At 49.9% G+C, this 19,420-nt stretch overlaps 1 protein-coding gene across 2 annotated transcripts in view; it reads right to left on the bottom strand.

Annotated features, from left to right (window-relative positions):
* Nucleotides 1–1,309: 1,309 nt before the first annotated feature.
* Nucleotides 1,310–19,420, bottom strand: part of CLMN (calmin) — a 118,018-nt gene continuing 99,907 nt past the window's right edge. Inside the window, exons 9-14 of one of the 2 annotated variants that reach the window (XM_067726627.1) lie at nucleotides 17,253–18,848; nucleotides 14,158–14,354; nucleotides 12,726–12,786; nucleotides 12,050–12,120; nucleotides 11,539–11,635; nucleotides 1,310–10,066 (exon numbers count right to left, since the gene is read on the bottom strand). In XM_067726627.1, coding sequence (XP_067582728.1) covers nucleotides 9,902–10,066; nucleotides 11,539–11,635; nucleotides 12,050–12,120; nucleotides 12,726–12,786; nucleotides 14,158–14,354; nucleotides 17,253–18,848 — 2,187 coding nt within the window. In that variant the 3' untranslated portion in view covers nucleotides 1,310–9,901. Of the gene's footprint in view, nucleotides 10,071–11,538; nucleotides 11,636–12,049; nucleotides 12,121–12,725; nucleotides 12,787–14,157; nucleotides 14,355–17,252; nucleotides 18,849–19,420 lie in introns of both variants that reach the window. The other variant, XM_067726638.1, reaches the window with a different exon arrangement.

Below are 19,420 nucleotides of genomic sequence, written 5' to 3'. Positions count from 1 at the left end.
GCTACTATAGTAACTTGTTACAAATCACACAGTCGGTAAGAGACAGACCCAGGATTCAAACTCAGGCAGGCAGCGTAACTCCACAGCCACAGAGCCACCATCACTACCATTATTGTTCCTTCTTGGAGGTTCACCTGCAAAGGCTCAAGACAAGTTAATAGTTAAAAAGGGTAGATTCCCTACAGTCTCTACAATTCTACAGCCAATCGGTGTCACTTTTACCTGGCAATAGTACTCTTTGTTCGGACAAAGGAAAGGTAGAGTCATTTCTGGTTGGCAAAGGCATGAACATACATGGAAATAAGAATTATCAACGAGCTGGTCAATTCATGAAATTTATACTCAAAATTTTTCTTAAGGTTACATGTAATTTTACAAGACCATTCATCATAGCACCAAGCCTAATAGTCCTTAATAGAAAACAGTCAAATAACAAATACTCCAGTTAATTTCCCACAGGTATAAATTAGGCAAATAGTCATTTATATCTTCATTTACAATAGTCAATAAATAAGAGTGCATGTTCATACAATTTTTTTTACAAAGATACCTTTTTTTTTTACAAAGCTACAGCTAGGTATGTGCTAAATGGACAAAATAATTCTTGTACTACAAAATAACATTTTGCTTTTTTTTCAATAGTTCTCTTAGAGCTCTCAGTAAAAATATTCAGACATTATCAATTAAGTCCTGCCATGACATTACAAGAAACCGTAGCATTAAATCTGTTAAACGTATTACAGACCTTGAAAAAATAAATAGCTATCATCATCCAATACAATACACTTTGAACAAACTCCTGCTTCCAGGTTTAACAATTGGTCCTGACCATGTACGGTAGGGAACAACCATCCTTCCTCTTTTACTCTTTGTCTTTGGCTGATGTTACCAACACCAACGCAAGTGATGCAGGTAGCTAACTCAGGGTGCAATTTCAAGGAGACAGGGTCTCTGCTTCATAGCACCCCTTCCCCCAGTTCCACTCCCGCCCCAGGGACATTCTGTACAAACATGCCCGTCTTTGGCTTCAGGGATCCAGTGCTAGAATGCAAGCAGCCTCTGATTCGAGTGGAATTTCTGTGCCTATCTATTTCGAGTCTACCAGGGGACGGGGAAAAAGATGGGAAGGATAGAAAGGTCCAGTCGTTTACATCTATATATGCCTGCACCTGAACTTGTGAACTTCAAAGTATCCAAGAAAATTGCCTCGGATGCTGACTTAATTTAAGGAGACCAGATTGGTTCTGGGAGTCCTAGGAAGCAGCTCTCCCACGTTCTACTCCCAACTTTCACCCCACACTTTCAACAGACCAAACACTTTCCAAAGGCACCTTTCTCAGATACTAAATCCGGAAGCCATGCTCTAAGCTTTGGAATTCACTTACAAATGCAGAGGTGCATTTATTCTAAGCAAACAGGCCACTTACTGAGATTACAATAAAAACAAACCTAATTTGCTAACCTTTGGATTTTTGTTTGTTTGTTTTGCGGTACGCGGGCCTCCCGTTGCGAAGCACAGGCTCTGGACATGCAGGCTCAGCGGCCATGGCTCACGGGCCCAGCCGCTCCGCGGCATGTGGGATCTTCCCGGACCGGAACACGAACCCGTGTCCCCTGCATCGGCAGGCGGACTCTCAACCACTGTGCCACCAGGGAAGCCCTAACCTTTGGATTTTTAAACCTAAGAAAGACTTTTAAAAAGAGGTCTCCCACCTTTCCACCCAGAGAGGTAAATGAATTATTCAAGGTGTCACAGCAGGTGGGCCGGAGCTAGGACCTGGGGTCCTGATGACCAGGCCAGTGCTATCCTACTTTGGAATAATGTCAACTCTCTAGGTTACAGACACTTTGTTTCCTTTTTTTTTTTAAATTTTTGGCCATACTGTGCAGCATGTGGGATCTTAGTTCCCCGACCAGGGATCGAACCCGCACCACCTGCATTGGAAGGCGGAGTCTTAACCACTGGACAGTCAGGGAAGTCCCCAGAGTTTCCTTTTAAAAAGTGTCTCAATCCTTGCATGACATTTAGGAATACAGGCATGTTGTGTCTGTCCTCATAGGAAAGTCTTACAGAGAATAGGCTATTACTGACTTCTGGTGGGTCTAAAAGAAGTCTGAACTTTTGCAAATGGAAAAGAGACCTATCAGGAGACATTTTTCTATTCCTTTCTGCAACAATGCAAAAATCACAACTTTTCAATTCAAAACAAAGGAAAAACAATGATTCCTATCTCACAGGCCAACCAGTTCTAACTTCCTCCAAGTAATCCATGGTCTCATCCCTATTTAACTTGTGCTCTGCCCAGCACAGTGAGATTTGCTTTTTGAAGGAGGAAGCCTCACTTCTACTCTGAAAAGCATGCGTGAGAAGAAGTGAAGAGTGACTACCTGGGGGCATTAATTAAAGTCATTCAATCTTGGATGTTAGACACTGAGGTTATGCTGCTAATGGGCCTTTAGACGCAGTCATTTTGGTTGTCAATTTGCAACCTTAGTTAAAACCTGAACTTGGGGTGTCCTCAGTTATTTAAAAATTTTTTAATTTATTTTTTAATTGAAGTATAGTTGATGTACAATATTAGTCATTTTTACCAAATGAGGATGAAGGAGATATTTAAGCAGTGTTGATACGGGGCGGGGGTCAAAGTACGCAGAAACTTGGGAAGGGGAAGAACGCCAGGTGAGGGTTGAAACGCAACTGCTAAACCCGCCCAACTCTGAGATTTCCACCCACGCTTGCCAACTAGGCCAAATTCACCAACAATCAGAATCACATTAAGGCATGACTTATTTTCTAAGCAGCAAAGTCTAGGGTGGAAATCAACGTCTGGAAGGAAGAGTCCTATGATCATGGTTCTGCCACTTGCCAGCTCTATGACCTTGTCATCTTTCCTTCTTGTGTTTTAGCTTCCTCTCTGAAAGAACCACCTCCCGTGATTGTCGTTAAGGGTCCAGTGAGTCCGTGGGTACACGCTGGCTTCGGCTTCCTCTTGTAAAAGGCATGAGCTAGGTGTGACAGAGCAGCTGGCAAGATGGAGGCGGATTGGAGAGAGGCTGGAAGAAGCCACGGTAAACTGAACGAACTGAAAGGAGGTCTAGTCAAAGCCTGGCGAGGAGGGACATGCAGACAGGGAGCTACTGAGCATTTTACGACACTGTAACAAGCTCACAAGGGAGCAATTATTCACTCAGCAAATATGTACTGAGTGTCGATTCTGCACAGAAGATGCTCAGAGAGGTAATTTGCCCAGTCATCCAGATATATCTGGAGACACAGCGGGGACTTGAACCTAGATCCGGCTGATTCCTGAACCTGCCCTCTTCCCCTATTCCATAAATCCTCCTGGAGAAGGGAGAAGGGAGTGATTAAAAAAAGGGGGGGCGGGGGGAGTTTCAGTTAAAGAGATTCCTGCTAGATGAAAGCTGGCCTTGGCCTCTAAGTGTCAGGGAATCTTGAAGTTAGCAGTGGGATCAGGGCGGTAGATTACTGAGTGCTGTGTGTATTTAAAACCACGTGGTCCAACAGCGTAAAATACTGGCTGTCTTCCTCCCATAAACGAGGACATTTTTGTGGCTTGTTGGTGCTACAGCCCAGGGCTGGGTTTTCATCAAGGTTCTCAGATGAATTATAAGCAGCCACGTCGGTCTTCCCGCTGCCGAGGGGTCCGGCAATTCCAGAAGGGTCAGGGGGCCCCGGAACTCTGATGGCCTCTGCTGACCCTAGGGAAGTAGGGGCTCAGAACCTCCAGGCCTTTGCTCCTTCCCAAGCTGGTCACACCCACGGGGGTGGAGGACTCTGACGGCTTGCAGGTCACTGTGGTGCTGCCACACGTCAGAGCAAGGAGGACCAGGGCTCACCTGAAGCCTGAAGCCACGGGTCTGCGTGAGATGGGAATGGAAGATTCTGGGCACAATGCATGCAGGGTCCACGCTTCACGGGTATTGGGCTCACTTCCCTGCACGACTATTGCTCCTCAACAAGGCGCCTGACAAGGGGCAGAGCCGAGAACATCTACGGGACTCGACATCCAGCAAAGAACCCACGTCTCATTTCTTGGCTCCCTGACACTGGCTAACCGTTCAGGCAAACTCCGCAGCTATTTCCAGCAAATAAGCGAGTTATCACTCACGCCAGCTCTCAGGCTTCAGCTGCTCAGCCCAGGCCAAAGCCTTCATCCCGAGAGCAGCTGGACGGGCCAGAGGAAGAGCATGCTATTCAGTGGGGACTCCAGCCAGCAGCTGCGGCCCCAAGACGTTCAGTCTCTCCCCAAAGGCGGTCTCAGCAGAGATGATGCAATGTCAGGGCAAGAGAAATAACACATGCGGACCCGGAGGGTTTCGTGGGCTCTTGTTTCCTGGCCAGAATATCACTGGGAAGGTTCTGAGGAACCACGTTGATCTGAAACTCCCACATAGACCACCTCGGGGACTGGAGGACGTAAACAGAAATGGCTGGGAAGGTCTCCAAGCCAAAGGGAAAGAGAGGTCGTGGCTCCAAACAGCAGTGGGCCTACTGGAGAGTTAAGAAAATCCGAGCTTGTATGAAAGTGTGTCACAGGAGTGCTCGCCAATGACACGACCGCGGAAAGAGAACAATTCTTAACAAAGAAGCCACCACGAATTCTGAGATTCAGAGATACCTTCTTTCCTTGTTTACTCGGGCCTGTGTTTGAGAGATCAGCTCTGTGATGTCCTGAGTCCTTGGTGACGAGGGAGGTGCAGTTGAGCTGCAGCAGCTGGAGGCTGGAGTTCTGTAGAGAACTTGGCATCCGGACGTCCCTCCCGAGGGCACTAACTAGCAGTGTGACTAATCATCTCTCCTTCCTGATCGTCAGTTTTCTCATTTCTTAAATGAGGCACTAGACCCTTACGTGATCCCTAAGGCTATGAAATGACCTATAATTTATGAAGATCGACTACACAGGCAGGCAGCCTCCAAATCTTCTGCCTTCTACGAGTTCGACCCTCACAAAGAGCAGGATCGCACTGCATGGGGACGGGAAGAGAGAGCTGAACCCCAGAAAGGGAGACGCAGCCTGTGCCCAGGGTGGCTTCTAGGGGGCACTCCCTGGTTCCCAGTCCTGGTGGGAGCCCCACTCCCTACAGAGGCCAGGCTTGACCAGGAGGAATTGCTCACAAAGTTCCAAACAGCCATCCAACAGAGGGAGCAGCCAGTTTGCTCGCTGGCCGACACCGGTGCGGACTGTTTCCCGGTGAAGGGACGGTGGCAAAGAAAACCTAGAAAGTGCGTGACTCCAAGAAGCGGGAGTCTGGCGGGGAACGGAGCTCTAAGATAGTTTCTTCGGGGTAGGAGGTGGAAAGGAGGGAAGGAAGGAGAGTCCTATCTGTGCTGGGGCATCCAGGGGAGCTCCAGGTGCCCTCTCGCCTCTCCTCACTTGGCCCAGCGTTACATGAAGGCGCTCGCAGACCAGGCCTCAGCAGGACTCAGGGCACGTTCACAAGCGCGCCCACAGAGCAGCGAGCCACCTAACAAGCAGGGAGAGCGCAAACGTGGGACCTGCGATTCAAGAGGGTGTCTTCCCTGGTGAAACCCCAGGGAAACAAGAACAAAGGAATGGAAGGGATGGAATCATAAAGACAAAGGGATGAAGAGGAGATGACAGCAGGCGCGAGATGCCGACCCATGTATGGCAGGGGCAGAACTGAGGGAGACGGGAGCAGGGCCGAGGAATCCCAACACCACGCACTGCCTGTGCAGAGGGGAGGCACCAGCACCCAGCGGCGCCAGCAGCCTACTCCTCGGGGGCAAGCGGAGGGGCTCTAACCCAGGGACACCAGGCACAGCGAGGCGGGAGCGATTCGGTGAGTGTACACACTGACTGTGATGAGATGCCTGCTCAGAGGCAGGGTGCGGGCGCTCAGGTGTGTGCCGGCATCTCTGGGTGCGGCCCTCCAGTTCGTGCACGGCACAAAGGTGCCTGGCTAAGGGGGCAATTGCGAGTTAAAATCTAGCCCTTACTCTGCTCCTCAGGCCTTTCCCTGGAGAAAGAGGCAAAAGATGGCTTCTGCCAGTTTGGCCAAGTGCCCACGGGTGGCTTCTGCTCAGAGGGGCACCTATTTCTGAGTCATCCATCCACTCAGAGGGAATGCCCTTTCTGAAACTGCATGAGGGCCCTGCATAGGCTAGTAGCAGCTCTGCGTATGTCCCTTTATCTCAGGCAGGAGAGAAGTGGAAATATCTCTAAAGAAACACAGTGAGAAAAGACCTGCAAATATTGATATGTGTGGTCCTCCCATGAAGAGTCCAGGTGCCCACCTGGTGAGCCTACAGAGGAATCCACCCGTTGACACACAGAACTTCCTATCCATTTTGTGCTGTATCATTCTTACACACGAACCGATCCACTAGATATCCGAAGGATCCACTAGATATCCGATAGGATCACTAGATATCCGAAGAAAACTTGTAATGTAAGACAGACAGTGTGACTAAGAGAAAGGGAACTTAGAGGAAATAAAGGCAAAACAGAGAGCAGAAAAGAACTTGCCCCAAACCCCATTATCATGAACATCCACAGAGAAATAAGTTCTGCACCCATGAAACAAGAACAGGACACTACAAAACGTTTTGGAAATTAATAAAACATTCATCAGGTATATTGAGAAGATAAAGCTAAACAACTACCTTTGAAAGCAGATCAAAAAAAATAAACTAAGAGATGAGAAATAGAAAAGATAAAAAAATATTAGAGGTCTAGCCTGGGAAGTCCAACATTGGAACAACAGGTGGTACAGAAAGAAAGAACGTGAACAATTACAAGAAAATTTAAGAAGTTTCTCATGAGAACCCAGCACGAGGTACACCATCAAGGGTACAACACCATCAGGACAGTTCAGAACACTAAGAATGAAGGGATCTTAAATGTTTCCTGGGAGGGTGGAGAAACCCAAGTCGCAGCTAAAGGCCTGGGAATCAGAATGGCATCAGGAATCTCAACAACCACGATGGGTGGTATTATTTCCCACCCACAATTCTATATCCAGCTACACCTGAGTAAGGGCAGAATAAGGATATTTTAAGTTATGCAAAATCTCAAAATATTTACAATAATATTTACTTCCCATGTTCTTTTCTAAGAAGGTTACTAAGGAATGCGCCACACCAAAATCATCATCGTCATCAATCATCATCATCAAGGAGGGAGAAGAAATTTGACGAGAAAGGACGAGTAACCATAGTACACTACTTGGCTCACGGGTAAACAGTCCTCATATGCCCACAATGAAGAGAGATGTCCAAACAACAGATCTAACTATACTGGAAAAACAAAGCACGGTATGGGCAAGAGCAAGATCCTTCTCTACCACGGTAGCAAGCCAGTAGATGTTTCTAGATTAATTTTAAAAATAAAAGAAGTATAAGCATGTTATGTAGAAATGCAAAGGTAAATATTAGAAGAAACAGCTAAAAGAGGTGAAAGTGTTACTTCTAGAGAGCAACCCATAGGGGATTGCTAGTTTTCATTAAAAGTCTTATAGTATTTGTTTCTTTTTAAACTATGAACATGTATTACTTGGATAAGAATTAAAAATAAATTCTTAAATGGAAGCCATGGAGTGGTCTGTCCTTCAGGCTTCTCACCCACCTTCTATATCTGACTTCTTTCACACACGCCTGTAATCAAGTGAGATTCTTTTTTTTCTTTTAAAAAAAAGCAGTTTGCTGCCACCCTGAACCAAATGACTTTCAGGCATCTTGCCAGCAGATGGTTTTAAACATCACACTTTGTAATGGGTGAGAGGGGAAACCTGCAGAGACTTTTCTGAACAAGGTCTAGACCCGTAAAGTGAAATGATTAACGTTCAGGTCAGCTCTTCCCTGGCTTTCCAAGCATGTAATATAGGTGAGGACTGCCTGGTGTCCAGGGTTAGAAAGTATCACACACATCATCTTTATTATCTGTACCTTTCAGCTTGCGGTGATGCCAGGGAGCTCACTGATTAGCTCATTTTCCATGGGACACCAGGCCTTCGAGATGGAATCGCTCCAAACTCCCAACGGCTTTCAGCTGGGAAGGCTTAGATTCGTTAGTGGAGAGAAAGCAGCTTATAGCCAGAGTGGGTTAGAGGCCAGGCTTTGGCTGTCATCGACTCAAATGCGCTACGTCAATTCTTTTGGCCATGCTGGAATTCTGTAAACTTGAGACCCCCTGCTTGAAATAAGCAAATCCCTGCCTTGCTGAGAGAGAAGCGTGATTCCTGGAGTAACAGCAAAGCTGGTGTGTCAGCTGACAAGCTGTTAGAGCCGTCGAGGGTATTCTAGAAGGAACAGGCAATGAGCCTGAAAGCGAACAAAACTTCCTCATGGGAAAAACACAAGAAAAAACAAAGGTGGGTGGTTGACCTAAAAATTTTAGTTTTGTTTAAATGAGGACATTCTTATCTATTCATTTTATTATTATTTTTTTCAGGACATTCATGGGCCCAGTGGAATTTCCCTAAAAGAGGGGACAGCTCTGGATGGGGCATCAGGTGGCCTCCATTCCTGGTTGGCTGTGTGATCTTGGCCAACCAGCTCTGCCTCTCTGGGTTCAGCAGAGGAGACGCCGTCTAACTGCCCCTCCTGACCTAATAGGCTGTGGTTTTGTAAGTCTCACCATATACATGCTTTCTGAGGGGGAGGACAACGGGAGGAGGAAGTAATACACAGGGACGCATGGCCTGCCTCTTGACAGGAAGCAGGAAGAGGAGGGAGCCCAGGGCAGAAGGAAGACGGAAGGGCAGGTGGATGCCTCTGTCCTCTCACCACCTGCCCGTTCTGGTTACTTCTCAGGGTGCTTTCCAGAAACCCTTTTCCTTTTCAAGAAACCCATCATAACTGACCACGAAAGATGCCCGTGCTGAGACTCACACTGTGAGGCAGGTGTGCACAAAAGCTCTCTCGGAGCAGGAACGTGCTGGACCACTTCCTGCTCTAACATCAGTCAGAGCTCGTTCTCAGCCAGGCCACTTCTGCATTCCTCCTCGGGGCTTTCGGGGGCTTTTTTTTTGACAGTGCCTTGCGGGGCCTTGGGTACCAGCACAGATGCCTCAGGAGGCACGAGTGGAAGCTGGGAGCTGCCCGGGCAAAGCGAGAGGGATCCCAGGCCTTGCCCTGTGTCAGCCAAAGCTCTGCTTTTCATGTATCAACTAGACTGGCCCCTGAGAATCCACTTGAAAGGAGGATTCCATAGGTGGGAAAGGTTTGAAAATCACAGCTTTACCTCAGTTCAATCAATGCAAAAGCAAAATTAAAATGCATGCCCCCCACGAAAAAGAAAACGAGGGTGAACAAGTGTGCACTGCAGCTCACGACCTAGCCCACACTTTCCTCGAACTTTGCCATTCACGGATGCCCTTTGCTGGACCCGGCAGCTTTGTGCTGCTCTGATATCCCCCCAAAGAAAACGACCAGTCACCAGACCACAACAGGTGCGCGGACCCCCAGCACCTTCACTCAGACTCCCCTCTCAGAGGAAAGCAGGGCAGTTTTCTTCCCAGCGGGGGTCTCCCTGAGGCATCCATCCTATTTCTCATCAGGAGGCGAGAAACTCAGGTCCATCTGGGACCTTAAAAACCAGCGCGTGGGGCGAGCTAAGACCCAGTTATGAGTATTAGTAACAAAGCTTAATACCTGACGGCAAGGCACACAAACAAACCCACCCAAGGATCTGGCCACACACCTGAGTGTTGAGTCCACAGCCAAAGAGAAAAGTGTGCTTAGGACTCACAGGAGAGAAAGGAAACATGAAAAAGGAAAGTGGAGAGAGGGAGTCTAAGTTTCCTCGGAGGTCCTCCACCATCTGCGCAAGCGCCCCATCCAGAACAGGCAATAAAAGGAAGTAAGGAGACTGCCCACCCCTGGCCAGGATCCTGTCTTTTTATTATGCAGACGCACGCATCAGAGTCCGTTGAGGTCCAGCTGGGGGAAGACCAGCAGGCAATAAACCAGGAGCCAGAGGAAGAGGATAAAGTACATCACGTCTGGCTGCTGGACGAACTGCATCAGCGAGTCGCTCTCTGGGCTGTGGGTCTCTTGCGTCCTGGCTTCGCCCGAGCTGTTGGCCTTCCTGCAGGAGGGGAGACACACCAAGGCAGTCACAAGTGGGTCCCCAGCCCAGTGGAGCCCCCTCCCTCCCTGTACTCCAGCCTCACTGCCCAACTGGAGAGCTGACGGCTTCCCAGTGAGGTGCAGACCCAGGCGGAGGGCTGGGTCCCGGGATGCTTTGAGCTTTTAACCGCACTCAGTTCATCTTCACAGCGCCAAGAGGGAGGAGCTGTTAGCCCCATTCTGCAGACGGGCGTGGAGAGGGGGTGGGAGGGGGGCTTGCTCAAGGCCATACAATGACTGTGATACAGCTGGGACCTGGACCACACCCTTCCAGGATGCTTTCCCTTACACCGCAGTGCCCTTAACACAGAGTTAGAAGCTGACGGCTCTTCGTTCTTCCCTAGGAATAGCGGGGACTTCCTAAGGAATCTGAAGAAAGAATCGGAGGTTCCCTCATGACAGATCATTTAAAAACAGCCATCAGCAACAAAAAGACGCACCTCTGTACCACCAAGGTTTTGTTTTTGTTTTTGGAATCTAACCTTGCAAATAATTACCAGGTTACCAGATTTTGGTCAGATGTATCTTTCTTATTTTAACAGAAGGTAGTGCTAAAGTGACATTTTAGTTTTGCCTGGTGGAGAAAGCCCAGAAGGGGACTGTTGTGGTGGTGACAGGAAAGGGTCAGAAGCCATAATCTGATTGCAGTTGGGCTCGGGGGCCTCTACAGAGGCATTTGTAGCACCTAGAGTGTAAGCTTCTCGGGGTCATTTGGGGCTTCTCAGGGTCATCAGGGTGATGGAGATTATGAGAAGCAAAAACTACCTCCTCCTCCCTGGACCATCTCCTGATACAATGAAAGGCCATGCCAAGAGGGGATTAAACCTTTGCCCTGGTCTGGAAACTGAGCGATTCCCACGCAGATAACAGACAACGGACAGAATTTCTTTCTCCTTCTTAAAACTGTTTTTAGAGAAATTTTAAACTGCATATTTTTACTGCAAGGGTAATAAATGCTCAAAAGCATGGAAAACACGACTGCACTTCTCAACCTCGCGGGTTCAATTTTCAAAGACTCTATCTCATGAAAGCTAAAAGTGCTATTTTCCTATCAGGATGTCAAACCTGGTGGAAAACGTGAATTAATATTTCCATCTTACGGCAGGGGAGGGAAACAAATCTTGCCTCTTTTTTTAGCAGCCAGACAGGTGGACTTGTACAGATTACACTCCTGGGTGTTGGGCAATTTTCAGACAAGGTCTTTCCATTCCAATAATCTAAGTCCTTCCAAGCCAATTCAAATCCGTGGCAAATATTTTTTAAAAAATCAATTAAATTAAGTGATTCAATAACTTTAACAGAGACGGGGCATCTCAGAGCTGTCAGAGTTTTAGATTTCTCTGCCTGCCTATGTTCTCAACGGGCGGTGTTCCAGCAATTCGACACTCTTAGTCTAGGTCATTTAGTTCTCCAACAGGAAGAAATACTTTCATAGACATCCTGGCATGTTTGCATTCCCTCTTCATGTCTGTTCTGATGTCATAAAACTGTAACATCAGCTCAGTGAGCTTCTGAGTATCGTACCTGCAGTGGCGACACGGAATTAACACAGTTGTCAGGGGCTACAGCGTTCAGAACACACACGGTATCCCGTCCCGACCTCTTCTGCCTGGCTCTGCCTCAGAGGGCCAGCTTATACCACCGTGTCATCTAAATACAGCCACAGGCTCATGACCCAGACCTGTCTTTAAACCGAGTCACTTTCTGAACCATGCCCTGCCCATCAACATGCATTCATATCTACCTTTCCCTCCCACACATATTCAATTTCCATTCATTTTTTCCGGAACGGGTATTTTCTTGCATGAGCCCAGACTATATTAATACTGTTATCCAACACAGCCTTGTTGGAGAATAGCCACCCCCAGAAGGTAGGCTGCAAAATTAAAGAAAAAATATCCTTTTAAGCCCCACCAAGCTTGGACTACTGCCACCTACCTGGTTAACATTTGGTTTCTTCTGTCATCCTGATCTGCTGCGTTCCTCAACTGAACATGGCTAAAATGATCCTACAGTGAAATTCACAAACAAAACCCCACAACCCAATTAGTAAAGATGAAATCTCTGAAACAGAAAATGAAATGATTTTAAACATACAAAGTCGAGCATGCCACGATTTTCTCAATCTTGCGAACATCTAGTTCCAAAGTAAAATGACTATACAGTATTCTACGTCATTCCCACGGGCGGATGGAAGGCTCCCCTCCCCCATAACAACCTGAATCAGGGCGAGCTGTGGATCCCAGGGCTTTGGGTCCCAACACATCCACAGCTCAGTGGTTGCGAAGACAAAGCGAACCCTCTGCTTACGTGGCACCTCTGTCTCTGAACGTGATCTTTCTGGACGTGTGTGCAGGGGTGGGGTCTTGGATGCGTTTGTTATGACAAAGATGCCTTTGGGCTTTAAAACCGTCACTTTATTTACATCCCCTATTGCCCAAACTGGACATCTGATTGCACTATGCCTACTGACAAGGTTTCAATTTGCTTGTCTTCTATCCCAAAGCGTAGCTGTCGCAAGTCAGTAATTTCAAAGCTCTGGGCTGGGGAGGAGGAAGGATGGAAAGGAATTGATTAGCAGGGGCCGGATGAAAGAAGAAATTCACATACTAACCGGTTCCAAAGACCTATTAGCATGTCGTCGAACGTAAATGCTGGAGTCACTGTGACTTGTCCTGCAAAATAAACACACGTTTTGAATTGGCGTCACCAAGAACTTCTTGCTGCCCCCATCCTGAGGCCGCCACATGTGGATTCAGGCAAGCTCTGATTCTGACCTAGTGATGGAAATGAGACATGGTATCCAGTAGACCCACTCGGGGTGGAGTGTGTTTACAAACAGCAGGATGAGGTGAAAGGGACACACTGAGCCCTCGTCAACAAGAAAAAAAAAAAAAGAAAACAGTGAGAAAGAATTTCAAATAGAAAGCAGACCACATATTCTTAAAAACCATAGGATTTTGGGGGCAGGAAAGGGTCTCTTTTTCTAAGTGTCCGGAAGTCTTGGGACTCACCAGACGTCCTCTGCAAGCTAAAGTCAGAGCTGGGCGGAGACCTGGGACCCGGACCCTTTGCAGTGCTTCCTGCTGTGCACAGTGCTGCTGACTGCCTAGCTCTTGGGTGGACCACCTCTTTTCCTTTCATACACGAGGAGGCTAATTTTCTGACTATATCTTTGAGGCTGATGTGTTTCTCTGATCTTCCAATAAAGCTGGCTCACTCAGGGCTAAGGCGAAAAGATACCCAGCCAGAGGCCTGGGCTGTCATCCTGGCTCCTGGTTGATTAACTGGCAACTTTGGTCAAATATTTACATCTCTGATCAGTCTTCCTTATCTGTGAAATGGATCATCATTCCTACCCTACCTACTTCATGGAGCTGTTGGGGATACTAACCTACTGCAGGTCAAAGTGGCCCTGTCTTATTGCTCCACAGGAGAAAGAGGTGTTGCATGGGGATGGGCCTGATACAGAGACAGTCATGTTAGTTTCCTCGTTTCCACCCTTACTGCCTTGGACCCAAACTCGTGGGTGTAGCGGTCATATTAAAGTCCAGCTTCCATGCGACAGTGATAAATGGTCCCCTCCACGCATATCCAGTGCCTCCCTTCTGATCCTGTAAGATGCTTATAAACGGCTAAGTTTGGTCTCTACCTAGACTGCCCGGAGGTTATCAGGGGCCAGAGACGGCCGGCAGAGTCTCCAAGGCTATTACTTTTCATACCCCACCCCTACCTACGGTTCGGCCACCTCTCTGCTCACTGCCAGTTTCCACCCAAAGCTACGTGGAGCGAGGAGAGAAGGCAAAGTCCAGGTCCTTCTGGTTTTGCCGATTACGGGCAGGTCTGATATTGGTTGGGGGCGGGATGGGGGGGGAGGTCAGTGGGGGAGCCCAGGTGTGAAGAATGAGGACTTTGCCTGAATCTGTTTCCCTTGCTGTCCAGCCCCACCCCTGCGTCCCCCATCCAATCAGAAACCAGAAATGGGATGAGTTCAGAGAGTAGCTTCCCAGCTCAGGCTCTGGGGTGAGAAGTTGTTAATAAAATACCTGGAAAGGACTTTGTGGTCACAGGTGTCTTCTTCCAGGTCATCTGAGGAGCGAACAGTTCCGGGTGCTATAAATATTGAACTTTCTACGTGGTCCACGTGTTTTCTTTTTTCCTTTTTTTTACTGCTGATCGGTTCTTCCATTACCTTTTCTTCTAATGGGTTTGCTAAGTTTTCCGAGTTTGGAAACTCCTGGGACTGAAGGATATGACAACCAAACACAAATCAGAATTTTACGCTGAGATGTTGAGTGCGTGACACCACCCGGCAGCGCCCTGCTCCACCTTGACTCCGAGGCCCAGCTAGGGCGCCCCTTCCAATCCTGCCTCTTCCATGGGTTCCTTCCAGCACAGCCCACCATGGAGGAGAAGCCCACCCGAACTGCTGCTCCCCGGGCAGAGTTCCAAATGCTCCAGACTGATGGATCGAAAACAGCATGGGTTTTACAGTCAGGAAGACCTGGTTTCCAATCCTGGCTAAGTCAGCTATCTGACCTTGAGCAACTGACTATCTCTCTGATCCTTGGTTTCCCTGTCTGGCAAATGGGTATAATGATTATCAGCCTCTTCCCACTATACCACAGTGCTTCCTATAAAGGATGTCCCTCACAGTGGACAATGGTTGGACCCTTCACACAACCACCATCCACTTAAACAGAGGAACAAATCCTAGAGGCCAGGTGGGCCAAGGGGTGTGAAGGTGGCTCCTGTGTTTGGAGAGATGAATCTTCACCGTGCTTTTGGCCGAAGGTGTATGGCTGTGCCACCTTTGTAGCATTTATATGATAAGGAATCTTTGACCTCCACCCGCCCCCCCCCCCCAGGCACTCTGAAACCCACCAGCGATGCTCCCACGTGAATCGAGAAGCGTGAGAATTGCTGGCAGCACCTCTCAAGAATTCTCACAGGGGCTGGAAAAACCTGCTCAACTGGTGTCCCAATAAGAGGATCAGAGTGGCCGCCAGTGCAGCCCAGGAGAACAAAGCTCCTTGCAGACACGAAAACCGCTCTCAGCGATCTGAAAGGCCAGCTGCTCCTCCGTTATCAATGAGCAAATGCTACCTTTTCTGAAAGGTGAGGTGAGGAGAGGACTGACTTTCTTAAAGACTGGAAGTAGAACTTGCCATTTTCTAGTCCAGTTAGAAGATAGTTTTCGCTTTTCTTTTTAAGGAAGGGACAGGTATCGGAGAAATGCTCCACCCCCTGTCATCCTCTCTGTCAGGAGGCAAGTCATCCTGGGCTGCACCCCTTCCCCTCCCCCGCCCCTGCTCACTGACAGGGATCAAGGGTGGGGCTACACTCGGGAGCCAATGGCAAGGTGCGCTTGGGAGCCATGGGCACCTGCTCGTCTTCGGATGCCTCATCTGCGTGCCCACAGGCCACACTCCATCACTGGGGGAGGGGAACTTAGGCGCTCATTGGCCATTCTAAGTCACCCAGAGGGGCAGAAAGGCAACTCAGGCTCTCCCCAATCCCAGTCCCCTTTCTTTTGTTCTAAAAGAGCTTTTTGGCCTGTAAGAATCCAGAGAATCACCCCAGTTGCTGTTGTCATCCCCCAACCTGGGGACCCCGAGACCTGATGTCACTGAGGGGCATTTCTCAACCCGCCGGATCTTCTGGTCTCCCACAGGACAAGCCTGCTCTGACAGACAGCAGACAGAGGGCTAGGGGCAGGGGACAGGACGAGGTTCCTTGCCCCTGGGCAGAAGGGGAAGGTGGCAGGCAGGTCTCTCGCACCCATGGAGCCACCCAGCCCTCTTCTCCAGCCGAAGACGGACCGAGAATGGGTGCTCGGCACCAAAGGATAGGTCCGGCCACACGTGGCTTCTGGACTGTTAGTGCCAGAGAACTCTGAGGCCCCCCGGTACTCGGGCAGCTACTCCCCACTGCCTGGAGCGGGCAGACCCATAAATGATGCTACCACTTCTGGCCCATCTAAATCCTAAATGCCTTTTAAGGCGACTCAGATTCCCCTTCTCCTGCAGCCTCCCCAGGGCAAGCACCTTTGGGCCTCCGCTGGGTCCTGTCCTGACTTTCCAGCACCTCAGGGTTTAATTTACCTGCCCTCACCGGATACCCCAAACTGTCACGCAATGCACCTTGTTTCCTGTCAGGCTGACCTCTGGAGCCCAGAGATTAATACACAAACGCTCACTCTCTCCCAGGAGAGAAAATCACAACCCACGAAAGCTGCAGCAGTCCACCAGAGAACCATCGAGAATGTTATCACTATAAATGGGAGAGTGACTGCTCTGCCTGGAGAGGGGCTGGGCAGGCTCCCGGGAGGGGATGCTGTTGGCAATGGGCTTTGAAGATGAGTAAGTGCACGCCAAGCCAAGTGTGGGGAAGGGCGTCCGGATGGGGGGACCAGCTCCAGCAAAGCCCACAGGCAGGCTGGGAGGCAGGGAGGAGGTGGGCTTGTCCGGAGGGGAGGGCGGGGAGGGGGACCCAGAGGGACATGCAGTCAGGGCTCCCCACACCCTCTCACTGATCACTCTGGGGGGGGCCCCTCTGAAGCTGCTGGGCCAGATGACGTGGAGACACGAGGTGGCAGAGGAGCACGTGCCCAGCTGCCCCGGCTCAGAAGTGCGCGTCCGCCTTGCCCTGTTTACACAACCCACTTCTAACCACATGAGCCGAACAATAGCGCTCAACAAGTAAAAGGCCTTTAAAAATCAAGGCTGGAGTCCAGGGTGAGGTCTGGCTTGGTTTTCTCAGGCTGCCACGGGGTTGGGGGTAAAGTTCACTAAGTGCATGCTAGGTAGAGCCGCGATTGCTACTTAAAATGATTTCTGCTACTGCTAAGCTGGACCCTCAAGCACCGCAAGCATGGCCTCATCTGATCTCCTGGGCAGCCTGCGGGCAGGGCCCAGACTAGGGGAGGCCAGCGAGACACCCAGGGTGCAAAACTGACGACAAGTGTTCCTCTCGGGTGCTAACCCTGACCTTGCCTGAGCCTGAGTGAGCGTCTCCTTAAATTCTGGACCTGGGATGCCTGCGAGGGAAACTGCCTCTCTCTGTTTTATGGAGGAAGAAGCCGAGCTGAGGAGAAGCACAGAATTCCCCACTCGGCGTTCCCGCCCCCGCAGTCAAGTACCTGGTGGCCCTGCACGGGGACACTCTCTGCGCCCTCACTTGGCAGGTGGTCCTCCTGTGGGGACGGGGGGCTGGGTTCCGAGGCTGGGCTGGCATCCTCTGCGACGCTGGCCTGGGGGTGGCCCTTGCCCCGCCCGGCGAAGCTGCAGCTACTCTGGGAGGCCTTGGCCTCCCCAGCCCCCGCGTCCGGCAGATACCCCTCTGGCTCTTCGAGGTCCACTTCTTCGTTTTTCAAATCCTCCACGCCTTCTGCGTAAGCCTCCAAAACCGCAGCCAGGGGGACCTCATAATGCGGGTAGTAGAAAAGGTCGTGGGGGATGATGGAGATCCTGGAGGGCGGTGGAGACGGCTCGAAATCCAGGCCCTCGTCGCTGGGGCTGCGGAGGGTCTCCAAGCTGCGGCTGCTGTTGGCTGGACTGGAAGGCAACTCTCCCCCAAGGCCCCGTGGGCCCTCGGTTTCCCCTTCCTCCTCACCCCGACGGCGCCGGGGGGACTTGTGCTTGGCCTTTTCACACACTTCTGGCTTTTTATCCACCGGTGCCTCCAAAGAGCCTCGGTCTTCAGGTCCAGGGTCCTTGTGAGGTTCCTGCTGGTTGGGCTTCACGGGGGGCTCATCCAAATCTGTCTTCCTGTGGGCAGATTTACCTCTCCTTTTACGCAACTTCTCAGCATGGTCCTCGGACACCTCTTCCTCGGCAGGTTTTTTCTCATGAGGCGAAGGAACCTCGTGGAAAGCCTGGCTGGTGGAGGGAAAACCTACGAGGTTGCTGCTGAATTTCGAGGCTTTTAATGGTATGCCTTCGAAAGGGTCTTCCTTATCCACAGCTTCGACAGTCAGCAGCTTAACCTCGATCTCCATGGAATCGGCCACAACGGTATCCTCTCCCAGGGATGACGGGGAACGGCCCTCTTCCCCTGGGCCAGCTGCCCTCTCCGACGCCCCATTCCAGGAGGGAGAGGTCTGGGAAGTCGGAGGATGACTGACCTTACCGTCCACTGAAGACACGTCACTGGGGGCCTCACTGGAGGCTGCTTCCAGGATCTCCAGGGCCTCCTGTTTCGGTGTTTCCTCGGCAACCTCAGCCGCCCAGACCTGTCCGTCCTGCTTGGACAACTCCTTGGTCTCTCTTGGGCTTCCTTCGAAGTGAAGGTCTGGACTGTAGAAAGGGTCCCTACTGCAGGAGGCCTCCTTGTAGGTGTCAGCCTCAAAGTGCACAGTTTTCTTGATTGGCAGAGAGGTGGACCTCTGGCTGTCCTTTCTGGATGATAAGATGGAAGATTCTGGAGCCAGCTCGCCGGTGCTGTTGATCTTCCCGGGGACCCCTTGGAGAACCTGGTCAATGATCTCGTGCGTGAACTCAGAGCAGCTGTCTGCCAGCTCCTGGCTGGTAACGCAGGGCTCCTTCACGCCCTCAGGCTTGTCACAGACGAAGACTTTGGAGGGTGGCGGGTGGCTCGTTTCGTGGTTGACGGTGTAGGCACGCTCCCCGTTCTCAGTCAGAAGGAAGACGGTGCTCTCTTGTTCAGAAGGGGTTTCTCTGATGCGAACGAAGGTGGATTCAATAGGGGCTTCTTTGTCGGAATCCGCAAAATCCTCCTGCCAAGAAATACAGGGCAACGTGAAATCAGCAGAGCGTCTAAGTGTCACGCGGCGTCCCCTCTCAAAACACAAACACCAAAGTGGAAAAAGCACTTCAGAAGGAATGGAAGTGTTCTGATGCAGAGGTAGACTGGCAAATGACTACTGTTCCTGCTGAAATGTGAGAACCCCAAAGTTTAAAAGAATGTGTTTTTTTTTAAAGCTATGGCTGCAAAGACATATCAATGAACTGAACTCTGGAGAAGGATGAGCCTTTCCTAAGTGAGCAGAGATTGTCCACGAGTTCATACCTGTGGGCCACTGCCTGGTCTGGGTATGGACAGAGATGAGGAAAGATCAGCTAAATATTTATTGATTGTGTGGGCTGTGAGATTGTGAGATTGAATCTAGAAGGGGCCCAAACACAACACTAGTTCTCTTCATATACTAATTCTCCCACACAGAGACTTCTGCTAAGTAAGATGCAGCTGAATTATTCACAATAGCCAAGACATGGAAGCAACCTAAGTGTCCACCAACAGAGGAATGGATAAAGAAGATGTGGTGTATACACACACACACACACACAC

Source organism: Pseudorca crassidens, chromosome 1 (genome assembly GCF_039906515.1).
Source record: "Pseudorca crassidens isolate mPseCra1 chromosome 1, mPseCra1.hap1, whole genome shotgun sequence".
NCBI lineage: Eukaryota > Metazoa > Chordata > Mammalia > Artiodactyla > Delphinidae > Pseudorca > Pseudorca crassidens.
The sequence above is the reverse complement of the archived record's forward strand: the minus strand, read 5'-3'. Positions and strand labels throughout refer to the sequence as shown.